This window comes from Myotis daubentonii, chromosome 11 (assembly GCF_963259705.1).
Source record: "Myotis daubentonii chromosome 11, mMyoDau2.1, whole genome shotgun sequence".
Taxonomy (NCBI): Eukaryota; Metazoa; Chordata; class Mammalia; order Chiroptera; family Vespertilionidae; genus Myotis; species Myotis daubentonii.
The window spans coordinates 8,472,397-8,486,955 of NC_081850.1; the positions used below are offsets into that span (position 1 = coordinate 8,472,397).

Here is a 14,559-nt window from a genome sequence, read left to right on the forward strand (position 1 = left end):
TTGGTCTAAACTTAAATCAGTTTGACTTGTATATTGAGCAGTATAAAAACTGTGACCAGCCCTGCCTCGTGTGGCTCAGCTGGCTGGGCATAGTCCGTTTGATTCCCAATTAGGGCACATGCCCTGGTTGTGGGCTCCATTCCCAGTAGGGGGTGAGCAGGAGGCAGCCAATCAGTGTTTCACTCTCACTTGTTTGTCTCCCTCACCCTCTCCCTACTCTCTCTCTCTAAAAATAAAAATTAAAAAAATCTTTAAAAAAGAACTATGGCCAAATATGACATCCTAATATTGTCTGAGAATATATGTTTTTGATACCTCCATATAAAAATATCCTCAATAATTTGCCACTGTGAGAGTAGGGGATATATATAGGACAAAAACTTATTGATGCCAAGTGTATACCATCTAGACAAAAAATAACATTTTCAAGCAGACTGTGGCACCATAATAACAACAAAAATTTGGCTAACAAGGAGTTGTTTTTAAAAAAAAAAGTATTTTATTGATTTTTTACAGAGAGCAATGGAGAGTGATAGAGAGTTAGAAACATCGATGAGAGAGAAACATCGATCAGCTGCTTCCTGCACACTCCCTACTGGGTATGTGCCCACAACCAAGGTACATGCTCTTGACTGGAATCGAACCTGGGACCCTTGAGTCCGCAGGCCAATGCTCTATCCACTGAGCCAAACCAGTTAGGGCAAGGATTTGGTTTTAATTAAGACATCTGGAGGAGCGACTGTGACCACTGAGCCAAGTTTATTAGAATTGGTGTCCCTGAATTAGTGACTTTTGGATTTCTTCTTCAGCTGGCAGATGTCTGCTAGCCTAAAAAGCTATAGTAGAGGGTAGAAAGAGAAGGATGTTAGAAAGAATGTTCCTCATAGACAACAGTGGCTCATTGTACTTCCTTTACAATTATGCAACTATTGAGATGTCCCCATGTTCGCTGATCCTAATTTTAGAGATTGAGCCATGAGGAAGTCTAAGGACATAGGATGTGTCATCAGAGCCACCCCCACCACCAGATTTAATCCAGCATGAACTGGACCGCAGATGAGCTAGTCTATTTTCAGACAATCTGTTATAAAGGAAGGATTAGGTCGATAGCATGAGTCATCAAAGTGGCCAGAAATCTGCTCTCCCACCCTTCCCTCTATGTGTGGGTTTTGTAACCGTCAGGCCGGGGGGTAGTAGTGCAGTTCTCCCGGTCCCTACTCACTCTGGGGTATTGGAGCCTCTCTCATATCTCACTTTGCCTCTGCCCATGGCCTTGTCAACAGCCCCTTTAAGCAATTCTGAAACTTCCTATTTTGAGTGTGCCATCGGTTTCCCATGGATACCTTAACTGATGCAGCTCCTTCATTTATAAAAATTACAAGATAATTCCCATCTTCTGATAACTTCAGGATTAAACAGGATAACACATAAAAAGCACTCAGCATAATTATGTGCTCAGTAAATGATAGCTCGGGATCTATTTCAGAGTGGAGCAGATATTGTGCAACAATTCAAATGAATTCACTTCAGTCCTACCAATATTTATCAGGTCCCCACTAGGGGAAAGTCATGGAACCAGCCATCTCCCAGGTCACAGAGATGCATTAGCAAAGTCACCACAGCCTAGTTCTTCAGAGAACTCACAACCAGCAGCTTCATTTTTCTCCCCCGCCCACCCCCACATTCAATCATCATTTGCCAAATATTTACTGAGAGCCTACAGTGATCAGGGTCCTATGTTAATACTTGGGGATAAAATGGTTAGATAAAACACAGACACCTCTGATCTTAGAGTGTGAACAGTCTGGTGGGAGGAAAGAGGCACCGATCATAACTGCATCGGTGAGTATGTTTTACAAACTGATACAAGGTTCTGAAGGAAGAAAAGTTGTTTCTGTAAACTACAAAACCTGGCCTGGACCCAGGCTTTTTGCTAATGACATGATATTGGCCATGATACACGGAAGAGTAGGACTGAGCCAAGCAAAAGGCAGGTAGAGAAGAATGTTACACTCAGAAGAAAACCCATGTGCAAAGACCTGTGGAGGGAAGGGCACATTTCCTATGGACTAGAAAGCGGAAAGGAGCGACTGGTGGTGGAATATGGGAGAGATGAGCGGGGGCCAGACGACCCAGACTCTGTAGGCCAAGGTCAACATTGTGGTCTTTATTTAAAACACGCATAGAAACAAACAACGCTATTGGGATATTTTAAACATGGGGGTTTCACGATCATTTCGAGGTTTGAAAAAGTCACTTCAGCTGCAACAAAGAGAGTAAGATAGATATGAGGAGAGCAGTTAGGGGGCTTTTGCCATAGTCTGGGTGAAAGGTGAGCTTGGACTGGAGGGGTACCAGAGGAACTGAAGAGAACTGGACCAATCCAAAAGACATTAAGAAGGCAAAATGAACAAGCAATTTCGTGGTTGGTTACATATAGGGGATGAGGAAAGGAACTATCAAAGAAAAATCCTAGGTTTCTGTCTGATTGGTCATGTCATCATCCACGAGATGAAATATTGGATAAAGATTTGGTTTGGTGTGGAGGGGGTGAGAAGACCATAAGTGCAGTCTTGAGTTTGGCCTGCCTTTTGAGACATCTAGATAAAGAAGCAGCTGGAACTGACGACACCAAATGTTGGTGAGGATGTGAAGCAACAGGAACTCTCATACATTGCTCGTGGAAATGCAAAATGGTACAACCACTCTGGAAGGCAGGTTGGTGGTTTGTTACAAAACTAAACATAGTCTTACTATACAATCCATCATTCACCCTCCTTCGTATTTACTCAAAGGAGTTGAAAATGTATATCCATATAAACCTGCAGAAGGATGTTTATAGCAGCTTCTAAACCTAGGAAGCAACCAAGATGTCTTTCAGTAGCTGAATGGTTAAATAAAATGAGGTACTTCGAGACTATGGAATATTATTCAGCACTAAAAAGAATTATCAAGTCGTGAAAAGACATGGAGGAAACTCAATGCATATTGCTAAGTGAAGGAAGCCAATCTGAAATTGCTACATTCGTGCAGGATTCCAACTACATGACATGCTGGAAAAGGCAAAACTATCTATAATAATAAAAGTGTAATATGCTAATTAGACTGGATGTCCTTCTGGACCACCTTGCAGACGAAGCCGGGGCTGCAAGGGACGCCTGGGTCCCGGGTGCTGGCAGCCGGGGGAAGGAAGGCCTATTCTTGACGAATTTCATGCATTGGGCCTCTAGTGGAGACAATAAAAAGATCAGTGGTTGCACAGGGTGAGGTAGTGAGAGGGATGAATAGGCAGAGCACAGACAATTTTTAAAGCAGTGAGAATGTTTTGTATAATATTATAATGATGAACATAGGTTGTTATATGTTTGGTCCAAACCCTAGACTATACAACACAAGAGTGAACCATAATGTAATCTATGGACTTTGAGTGTTAATATGTCAAGATGGGTTCATCCTCTGTACCAAGTATACCAGTCTGGTGAGTGAAGTTGATAACGGGATAGCTATGCATGTGTGGAGTGGAGGGTATATAGGAAATCTCTATATCTTCCCCTCAATTTTGTTATGGATCTAAAGCTGGTCTTTAAAAAGTCTTTATAAAAATGAAGCAATTGGATATAGGAGAGTGCAGCTCCAAGGGGCAAACTGAGATGGAGATTGGAGTTTAGTAATCTTTAGAAAACAGATAGTAATTAAAGCTATTGACTGGCCTTGGGAGACAACTTACTGGCAGGAACCATAAAGAATTCCAGAGAGGTCCAAGCCAGAGGGTGTGTGACAAAGAAACCAAGACAGTGTTGCAAGAAAAGGGAGCAGTCAACAATGTCTAATGTTCCTGGGAAGTCAAAAGGAGAACTGAAAAATGTCTGTTGAGTTTAGAAAAGTGAAAGTCATCGGTGACCCTGGAAAGAGTTCTTTTAAAGGGCAAATTGAAGTCAAAGCTAATTTGCAGTCGGTTGGGGAAATAAAAGGGATTTTTATACCCATTGACCCTTTTTTTTCATTTTCTCAAGAGATTTGACTGTGAAGTGGTAGCTGGAGAGATAAAGGGGTCAAGGGAAAAGTTTGTTCTTTTAAGATGTGAGGGATTTGAACATCTTTAACTGGTAATAAGATAGATCTATTTGAGAGGAGGTAGTTGAATAGGAGTAGACAGGTAAACAGTAGGACAGGTTTGCTGAGAAGGCAAGTGGGTGGCTCCAAAGCTTAGAGATGCAGGATTGGTGTTAGGAGGGAGGGAGGGAGGATCGGATGAGGACAGAGATAGTGAGATTGCTAGCTAAAGCAAGAAAAGTTGAAAAGCTCCTACCTGAAGTTTTAATCAGTGAAGTTGGATGTGTGGGACTAGAGGTTTGAGCATAGGTGAGTGAATCAATTGGAGAAATGTCCAACAGAGTTGCGGGCAAAGTATGGCTTTTATGAACTGATAGTGAGCCCCATGTGTTCGGTTGTGTGTGGCTTGCCTAGAATGAAGCCTTATGGGACCTATGCTGGAAAGGGCTGGAACAAAGAGAGTATTGGATTAGGAAAAGGTAAAGAATGACTAGCAACCCTGAGTTCACTCCTTACTTTGTCCATGAACACTTTCACAATTATCTTGGGGAGACTTGATTCTGCCTTCCTCCTGGTTCCTAAAGTATCTATGTATGGATCATCTGTCATCTGATACAATAGCTATTTGTATTTATGACATTCAACAAATATTTATTGAACTTACCATGTGCTGTCAAAGAATAAAACAAAGACCATCAGAGCCATAGTGAGATATAATAATAATAATAATAATAATAATAATAATAGCAATAAGTTGGGTTTATTTACTTGCACCATGGGAGGGAAGGTGAGCAGAAGTGCAGGCAGCTGTTGTGAACCAAGCAGGGCAGCATGGAAGAGGGAATAGGGGAGTTTCAGCTAAAATGTGGGGTTTGGTGACATGTGGGAGTGGCCTTAAATCTCCTGCCCAGGAGTTGGGTTAATTTTTCCCTGGACAACGGGGAGCCATTGAAAAGTTTTGTAATGAGAAAGTGACAAAATCTGACTGCCTTCAAGAGAAGCATTGAGGGCAGAGATAAAAGACAAAGGGACCAAGACTGGTGAGAAGGGAGGAGATGGGAGAACTGGTTCAGAAGCAGAACAAAGGTGCCTGATTGGATGTGGGGCCCAGGCATGTAGCAGGGCCAAGGCTACTCTCAGATTTTGGGTCTGTGTGATCAGACAAGAAGCAATGTCATCTTGCCCAAATACTGTCTTCAGAGTTACAGATTTTTTCCAAATGGTGCCTAAAGTATAGGGGCCTCCGAGTATTTCAGTACCTATGGATTCAATCATTATAATTCTTCCACTTGAAGCCTTTATGAAGTCAAGACCCTAGTAGCTCAGTTGTTTGGTTAGAGCATCGTCCTGATACATCAAGGTTTCAGGTTTGGTCCCCAGTAAGGGCACATATAGGAATAAACCAATGAATACATAAATAAGTAGAATAGCAAGTCTCTCTCTCTCTCTCTCTCTCTCTCCCTCTCTCTCCCTATCTTTCTCTCTCTCCCTCCATTCCTCCCTCTCTTTAAAAATCAATTTTGGAAAAAGACCCTGGTAGAACAAAAGCCCCTGCCCTGATTCCTTTCTTTCAAGATCTCAGCTTCCACTGGTCTTTATTGACTCCCACCCAGGCAGTCATGGGAGCCTCCTACTTGGTATCGCTTCCTCCATTTTCTCTCTTTTTCAATCTGCCCTCAGTATTTCCTCTGGGAAACACAGAATCCCATAATATGTCATTTGTCCCCCTGCCTCAGTGGTGCTTCTCAAACTCTGGAGAAGGAACAGTTTTTTAAAAAGGTTTCTAGTCCTGGCTGGAGTGGCTCAGTTGGTTGGGTATTGTCCCAACACTGAAAGGTCTCTGGTTCGATTCCAGGTCAGGACACATGCCTGGGTGGTGGGCTCAATCCCCAGTAGGAAAGTGCAGGAAGCAGCTGATCGGTGTTCCACTCTCACATTGTTCCACTCTCACATTGTTTCTCTCTCTCTCTCTCTCCCCCTCTCCCTCTCCCTTCCTCTGTCTCTAAAATATAAAAATATTTAAAAATAAATAAATAAATAAAAACATTTCTAATTCATCATGGTCATTGTTTTTGTAAAATACAATAAAAATGAAATTCTAGGAAAATGAAATAAGACAAATACAGGTCACAATATTTTGTTATTAGATTTTTTTTTTTTAGTTCTGTCCAATTGCTATAACTTTTACTCTCAATTTTTTTTTCACATTTTCCTTTTTAATGACTGAATAGTATTTCACTGTACACGCATACATCTCCCTTATCCACTGACTGGTTGAAGGACACTGCAGATTGCTTCCATGTCTTTATTATTGTGAACAGTGCTGCAATAAACAGGGAGGGGCAGAAGATTATCTTTTCCACATAGTGATTCTCTTCACTCAGATATATTTCTGTAAGATCATAGGGTGGCTCTGGTTTTAATTTTGAGGGCCCTCCATACTGTTTTGCATAGTAGCCATATGAATTTATGTGGGCCTTGACATTTTAAAAAAGATGAAGTGGTAGAGCGTTTTGGGAAGCCAGTCAGAGTGTCTACTGTGCTGGAGTGCTTGATTTATTCTGGTATGTGCTGTAGGCAGCAGTGCTTTCTGTTTTCCCCTCTCAGCAAGTTTAACCCCCATCAGTTTTTCTGCAACCCTTTCCTCTTCTTCTGATAGTACATCCAGGGGGCGATAATGAGTCCCAAGACACCACAACAGCTAAAACAATGGCTCCTGTACCTAATGATTGAGATGCTGTTTCATTAGGAGTGGGACGTCGTGGACTACTTGAAACACAGCGAGGAATCTCGGGTACCCAGGTACTATTAGCTTCACAGACAATTTTGCGACTGCCTTCAAGGGAATAACCCTGGTTGCATTTAAATTCAACCTCTGCTTTGTAGTAATATTTTTTTCGAAATCCTGACACGAGCTCTCCATCAGGGAGTGACGGATAGCCACATCTGACCACTTTACACTCAGGGGGGTCACTACTCCATTTGTTTGGCCCAGAACAAATCAGTTTGCTCTCCCCAACAAGTGAATACTCATCCGGTCCACGGGAAGGCTTACAACTGTAAGTTACTACTTCATTATATTCAAATGTATCCTTGTGGCTATGGCTGAATTCTCCATTGAGTATTTTTTGAGGTGGCTGACACAAAATCTTTTCACACTGTGGGGGGTCACCACTCCAAGCCACATTATTCCCATCTCCAGCAAGTTCACAACGTAGAACTGGTGCTCCAACTAAGGTATAGCCCACATTACAAGAATAGTTAGCCTGTGCACCATATTGAAAAGTTCCATCTAAGCGGCCATTGATGGGCTCTGCCAGCTGTGGACATGATTTTCTTGTACAAGCCTCCCGGAGAGGAGGTGCCCATGTGCCATCAGGCTGACACACAGTAGTGGTGGGACGAACAAGGGGAACAATAAGCCTGTATCCTGGGCGGCACTCATAGTCTGCTGCGAACCCAGCACTTACAGGGGGCACAGGATTACCCTTGGCTTTCATCGAGTTATATCTTGGTATCTTATCACAGGCATCGGTGGATGCGGGTAACCGGAGCGCGAGCGTCACCAAAAGATTCCCAACGAAGTGGCTCCAAGAAGAGAAGGGACGGCGACGAGGTGCCCTGCGAGGCCCGCAAGAAGCCGTCATTTTCCGGGAGGCGAGCGGGAAGCCGTTGACCAGCGCCCGACCCCGCAGCCCAGCATTCCAGAAGCCTTGAAGGCGGAGCCGCAAGTGGCCTGGACCAAGGCCGAGCATAAGCGACGCCGGGGGCGGGGCCAATAGCGGGCCGGGGCGGAGCCTTCGCCCAGGAGGGAAAGGGGCGTCTACTCCCAATTTCTGTATTTATCCTGAGCGGATACAAAGGCTGCAGGCCAGACCCACCTGCAGTAGCGGCGGGCTACAGAACAACAGCCAAACTCCTGACTCTCATGCTCAACCCCTCTGCAGTCTCAGGCTTGCTGACTGTTCTCACATTGAAACTCTCCACGTTCTCTTCCTGTGCTTTACTCGCTGGCTCTCAAACTCACTTTCAGCTTTGTCATGTTCCATGCTGGCTACCAAGCCTCTGCACCTATCTAAAGCCTAACAATGGTAGCAGCAGCAGCTCTAGATTGGACATCTACTCATTCCAGGCACTGAACTTTTATTCACGATTTCACTGAATCTGTGCAATAGGTGAAGTGCTACTGTTTGTGATTATTTACATCTTTTATAAACTACAGCAGCTCTAGTGTTATCCCTATAATAACAATATTGGCTAAGGAATAGTCACCTATCTGAGCCAGTAAGAGCCCAACACTGGATTTTGGCTGGAACCAGGGGGAAAACCGAGCTGGTAGAACACAGGTCCGGAAATGCCCATGGCCATGCGTGCTCCTTCGAGTGGAGAGATGTCTGGGTGATGGCACAGAGAAAAGGAAAGCTGATGATGCAGAGGCCGACTCCTGCTTCTCGCCCAGTTCCAGTCTTTGCCTATTTGAGTGGATGCTGTGACAGGCCACCCAGTTCCGCACTGTAAACAAAGAACTCGTTCTCCAGCTCCTGGGACTATTGCTTGCAGAAGAGAGCCACCTCTCCCGTGCTGTGCCCCTTCCCAAAGCAGTCTGTAACCACTGGCAGGCTGGCATGGGGATACAGGTCCTGGGCCCCCTTACCCTGACTCAAGACAACTCTTATCCCAGCTTCGCAGGTCCTGGCAGGACTGGCTGAGCCCTTTGTTGCCACTGCAACATCCCCCTCTGCCCCATCCTGCTGCTGCAAAAATCAGCCTGTTCCTAGGTTATCAGCAGGGATAAGAAAAGACAGCTAATTCTTTAGATAGGAGAATGGGCCATTCCTGTGACAAAGGCTGGAGCAAATGGGGAAGAGGAGGGAATCATAGAAATAGAACAGGGTGTGGGAAGGAGCTGCCAGAAATCAATGGGTCCAAAGCAGGAGGGGAAGAACTTCAAAACTTTGCCATATGAAGAATAATTGAAGGAACTGGAGACATTTAGTGGAGAAGTAAAGATTTATGAGGAATATGACAGCAGCCCCCACACATATTTCACAGGCAATCAAGTAGAAGATGGATTAAATTCAATCCGCTGGGTCTCCCTCTTCTGCCTTGATGTGCTACAGTCCATTTTCACATATCTAGATGAGATCATATCACTTTCCAGTCAAACACCATCCAGTGACTTCTCACCACACTACGGAGAGAACCCAAGTGTCTTGCTATGACCTGCGAGGTCCTTCCTAATCTGGACCTTGCCTTTCTTCCCAAGTCCATCTCCTGTGGCTCTTCCATCTCCCACCCTTCTGGTCACACTGGCTATCTTCTTGCTGTTCCTTGAATATGCCAGCCCAGCTGTACCTGGGGGCCTTCGCACCTGCTGTTTTCTTTGCTTTTTTTTCTATAAGTTCTTTTATGAGCTCTTCCTTTGCCCCATTCCTTCCAATGTCTGATCTTTATACATATTATTGATTTCAGAGAGGAAGGGAGAGGGAGATAGAAACATCAATAATGAGAGAGAATTTTGATTGGCTGCTTCCTGCATGCCCCAAACTGGGATCCAGCCTGCAACCCTGGCATTTTCCCTGACTGGGAATCGAACTGTGACCTCCTGGTTCATAGGTCGATGTTCAACCACTGAGCCATGCCAGCTGGGCTGATGTCCAGTCTTAAATCAAAGTCATGTCCTAAGAACTCTTCCCCGAATTAGCTTGTACCTCAGTGCTGTTTTGTGTCCTTTGTAGCATTCTTTGCTCCCTGAAATGATTTTGTATCTTTGTTTATTATGAGATTCTGTTTCCTGATTATCTCTTTCACAAAGAATGTAAGCCTCATATGGACAGAGATGTGTCTGTCCCATTCACCACCATAACCTCAGCATGTGGTATGGTTTGGCACATAGCAGGTGCTCACTAACTATTTGTTGAGTGAAAGAACAAATGAGCACAAGCTTAAGAAGTATCTCTAGAGCTAATGGATGGACAATTCATAGAGCAGAACTTTTTTTTTTTTTTTTTTTTGCAAAAAGTTTTATTTTTTCCATTTGGTCCAATGCATGGGCGAGGACTCCAGGGTGTTTAAAAGAATGGCTAATGGTTTTGGGGAGCGGCTCGGGCAAAAACCAGATACCAGGGGAATGCAGAGGGGCCCCTCAAAAGCCTCTGAGCTCCAACAGCTCCTAGTCCTGCTTGAGGGTGAACTTTTCGAAGAGATACTTGCCCAGCAAGTATCGTATGGCAAGATTTTGAAGTTCTTCCCCTCCTGCTTTGGACCCATTGACTTCTGGCAGCTCCTTCCCACACCCTGTTCTATTTCTATGATTCCTTCCTCTTCCCCATTTGCTCCAGCCTTTGTCACAGGAATGGCCCATTTTCCTATCTAAAGAATTAGCTTTCTTTTCTTATCCCTGCTGATAACCTAGGAACAGGCTGATTTTTGCACCCAGGGGGCTGGCCAGCCTATGGAGGTGAGTCAGGTGGTCGTCCATCTTCTTGATGAGTTTCACCTCCTCCTCCAGAAGTGGTTCTGCAGGAAGTCACCGAGCTGAGGGTCTGCGGGTAGAACCCAGGGCCTGCAGATCCAAAGGGCCTGGTTCAGATTCCTCTCCAAGCCCATGGCAGCTTCTCTGTAAGCCTGAGTTTTGCCCACTCATCTTGAGGGGGCAGCAGCACATTCTGGAAGAGGATGCAGCCACTGAGTTGGCTTTGCATCTCTTAGAGATGCTCATCGCCCTCTCACTTCTGCTTCTCCATCAAGCGGAAGAAGTGGACAACGCCCTCGAGAGCCACATCATCACTGTGGAAATAGAAGCCCAGAGAGATTAGGTGTGGGGCCTTCAGAGGCAGGCTGGCCAGACGCTTGATGGCAGCTTCCACCTCAGTGAAATAATTCTGAAGAATTTTGGCAATAAGAAGTTAAGTTTAAAAAAAAACAAACCACAAAATGGTGTTGGCTAATCTCGGAGGCTGAGGATGGCTGAGGAGGTTCTGAAGGTGGTGACTGGAAAAGACAGGAGGGTGGTCGGAAGCGGGAAGAAGGGGCGTCCCTGGGTCTGTTCGGAGCCAGCGCCCAGGGCACTGCCACAGAGCAGTCAGCAGGCTCAGCCAGGACGGCCACTTCTGCCACTTCTGCCACTTAGCAGAGAACCGGCAAGCCCGTGGGAACGTGGGGTTTGGAATCAGACAGTCCAGGGTGTGAGTCTTGGCTCTGCTGCTTCTGGCTGGCCACAGGCCTTGGACAAGTCCTTTAACCTTCAGAAACCTCAGTCCCCTCATCTGTAAAGAGCAGGAGTATGAGCCATTCACAGGGTTCTGGGTTGATTAAAGCAAGTGCTAGGCATTTAACAAGGGCCCAATAGGTCTTAACCCTACAGCTGGGTGGTTTAGCTCCTGCTGCTCCAGAGATGACAGGTCCTGTCTCCATGATCAGCATGAGGCCGCCTGGGCCACTGGACCTAGGGCAGGGTGGCCACCATCCCTCTGTCGCCATTTCTTCCCCTGTCACACTCACTAACTGCCCTCCTGGGGAAATAAGCAGAAGTGCCCCGGGTACAGGGACGGGGCGTGGGGGCGGTGAGTGATCATTCTGACTCTTACTTCTCAACTTCCTGCTTCTGACACACACACCAGAGCTGGCCTCTGGGTTGGAGCCGGTGAGGAAGTGGGTGATCCTGTTTCTACACAGGCCTTAGAGCTGTTACCAAACAGGTAACATCGCATACACGCTCAAATCTGCCCTGTTGTATGAACTGGAGTGTGTTTGTGATGAGAGAGGAGGAGAACTCATGGAAGCCAGCAAGGAGCAGCTGTGCAATGGGGGCGGGTGGAGGCGGGAGGGGGAAATCCCATGGCGCAGGTGCCCGCCTTCCTCTGGTCCAGCACCTTCCTCAGTCTCTGGTTAATGCCCAGGTGATGGGTTATGCATCTCGGCCCTGAAGAGAGCTAATCACAGTCTCCCACACGGTGCAGGGGACATAACTGCACAGGCAGATGCAGCGGAGGCTATTTATTCCCATGTCCCTTCAGCCCTTTTTGATGTCAAGGGAACTTGTTTACTTCTGTTCAGATGGAAGCAGTTGACACTTTCCATATGAGGAAGGGAACACGTGCAGAGCATGGTTGACTTCGGGCTGGGCATGCTTCTTAAATACTTCACCTGCATTGCTGGTGTAATCCCATGAGGCAGCTACAGTCTTTAGCACAAATTCACAGGTGAGTGCACTGTTGCTCACGAGGTAAGTAACGAGCACACATTGACACGGCTAGTGAGGGGCGAGGCCAGGCTCTGACCCAGGCCTTCCAGCTCTGCACACTTGACCACCATGCGTCTTGGCCTCTTCCTAAGGGGATGGTCTGCCTTGGAGGTGGTGGGCTCCCCATCCCTGTGGCTGGCAGACATCAGTCACTGAGCTAGACAGACATCTCTTCCAGGTGTTTAGTGTATCCGCTCAGAGCTGAGCACTCTGCCAACATCTCTCACATCATGCTTATGCCATCCCTGCTGCCGAGAGCAGTGGTTGGCAAACTCATTAGTCAACAGAGCCAAATATCAACAGTACAACGATTGAAATTTCTTTTGAGAGCCAAATTTTTTAAACTTAAACTACATAGGTAGGTACATTGTTATTAACTTAATTAGGGTACTCCTAAGGCTTAGGAAGAGCCACACTCAAGGGGCCAAAGAGCCGCATGTGGCTCGCAAGCCACAGTTTGCCGACGATGGGCCTAGAGCAATCACCCCACTTTATAGATGAACAAATTGAGATTGAAGAGATTGCATAATGGCTGAGGCCTCCATGTTGGGAGGGCTGGAGCTGGGAATCCAGCAGGACTGCTCAACCCCGATCCTGAGCTCTTCACTTCTTACCAGGGGTGGTTTCCAAGGGATTAACTTCAGGAGGGCTGGGTCGGACTAGTTAGCTGTGATGGTCCTGGCTGGTCTAAGATCTCTAGGGACTAAACATCTGACACATAAAGGGCCAAACTCTTAAACAGAGCTGCTATAACTAGTGGCTAGGCCAAAAATAATAGTCATCATATTTCAGGTTTTATATTTAAGGAAATATTTCTCTTCCGAGGCTCCCCCACCCTTGAAAAGCTGTGCAAGGAGCAAAGAGTAAGTGGACTTTAAAGTACCTCTCTCTCTCTCTCTCTCTCTCTCTCTCTCTCTCTCTCTCTCTCGCTCTCTCTCTCTCTCTCTGGCAGATCTGTGCAGTTATTGCTTGTGTAATCCCACGAGGCAGCTATAATCTTTAGCACAAATTCACAGGTGAGTGCACTGTTGCTCACAAGGTCAGTAATGAGCTTGTAACCCCCTCTTGGGCTACAAAGAGACAGGAACCATCTATCCTGGTGGCACCACCATGCGCCCTCATCCAGGGTCCCCATCTGACAACCCAACCCGGCATCAGCACACCAGGCAGGTCCCCACCGTGGAACCAGAGGTCAGTGTTCAGGTCTGTCTCGCTGGCCTCAGCTGTGGCACTACGCACAGGGGTCAGCCTGGCTCCCTGACTCACCTTCTTTCCTGGGCTCCTGAAAGCCACATCTCTTGGCTTTCAGCTGACCCCTCCCTTCCTTGGCATTTTATGGCTTCTAGTTTCATGGCTCCAACCACCATCCATTAGCAAGGTTTTCCAATGTCTATCTCCAGTGTGGACTTCTCCGAATTCCGGACTCACAAACCTGACCATCTACTTGACATCCTCTTGGGTGTCTAATAGGCATTTCAAATTTAGTGTATCCCATAATTCATCCTTCACCTCCCCCTCCCCATAACGCACTTCCCCCCTCGTCTTCTAGTTGAGGGCACTCCCCCTTTCCAGGTGCTCAGGCTCCAATTAGCCTGTCAGCTGGACCTTCAGGCCAGAATCCACCAGCTCTCCCCATTCCCCCCGCCCCCCACCACCACCTCCCTGGATCACCATCTCTCAGCAACCTCAAGAGCATCCGCCTGCTCTCTTTGTCTAACTTAACAGCAGCCAGAGTGTGAAGACGGGCAGATCATGCCTCTCCTCTGTTGCCAGCTCTCCAGTGGTTTCCTCCCAGTGGAACTCAAACCTCACCTGGCCCTCCTAGCCTCCTCCCTCCTCCCCCCCTTCCCTGCCGCCCCTCCTCCCCCAACCTATCTCCTCTACTCCTCCCTGGCTTGCTCTGCGCCAGCTCCACTGGTCTCCAGGCCTTTCCTCAAAAGCTCCACACACTCTCTCCCCTCAGGCCCTGCACTTCTGACTTTTCTCTCCCTGGAAAACACTCCTCCCCTCCCCACTGACTCCTGCCTCACTTCCTTTAGGTCCTGGCTCAGACTTCACCTTCTCAGTGAAGTTTTCCTGACTCCTCTAGTTAACACCCCCTCCCCACATTCCCTATTTCATTTTTCTCCATAGCACCCATGGTTTATCTAACTTACTCATCTATTATTTGTTTAATTGTTGCCTCTCTGTTAAAATGTAAGGTCGCCCTAGTCGGTTTGGCTCAGTGGAAAGAGTGTAGGCCTGTGGACCAAAGTGTCCCA

The 14,559-nt window shown here is 46.5% G+C and overlaps 1 protein-coding gene across 1 annotated transcript; it reads right to left on the reverse strand.

Moving 5' to 3' along the window:
• Nucleotides 1–6,270: 6,270 nt before the first annotated feature.
• Nucleotides 6,271–7,773, reverse strand: LOC132211820 (membrane cofactor protein-like). Its single transcript, XM_059656431.1, is given in 2 exon segments — nucleotides 6,271–6,749; nucleotides 6,752–7,773. Coding segments are annotated over 2 exon segments (1,023 nt in total). The 5' UTR covers nucleotides 7,701–7,773; the 3' UTR covers nucleotides 6,271–6,675.
• Between the last annotated feature and the right edge of the window lie 6,786 nt (nucleotides 7,774–14,559).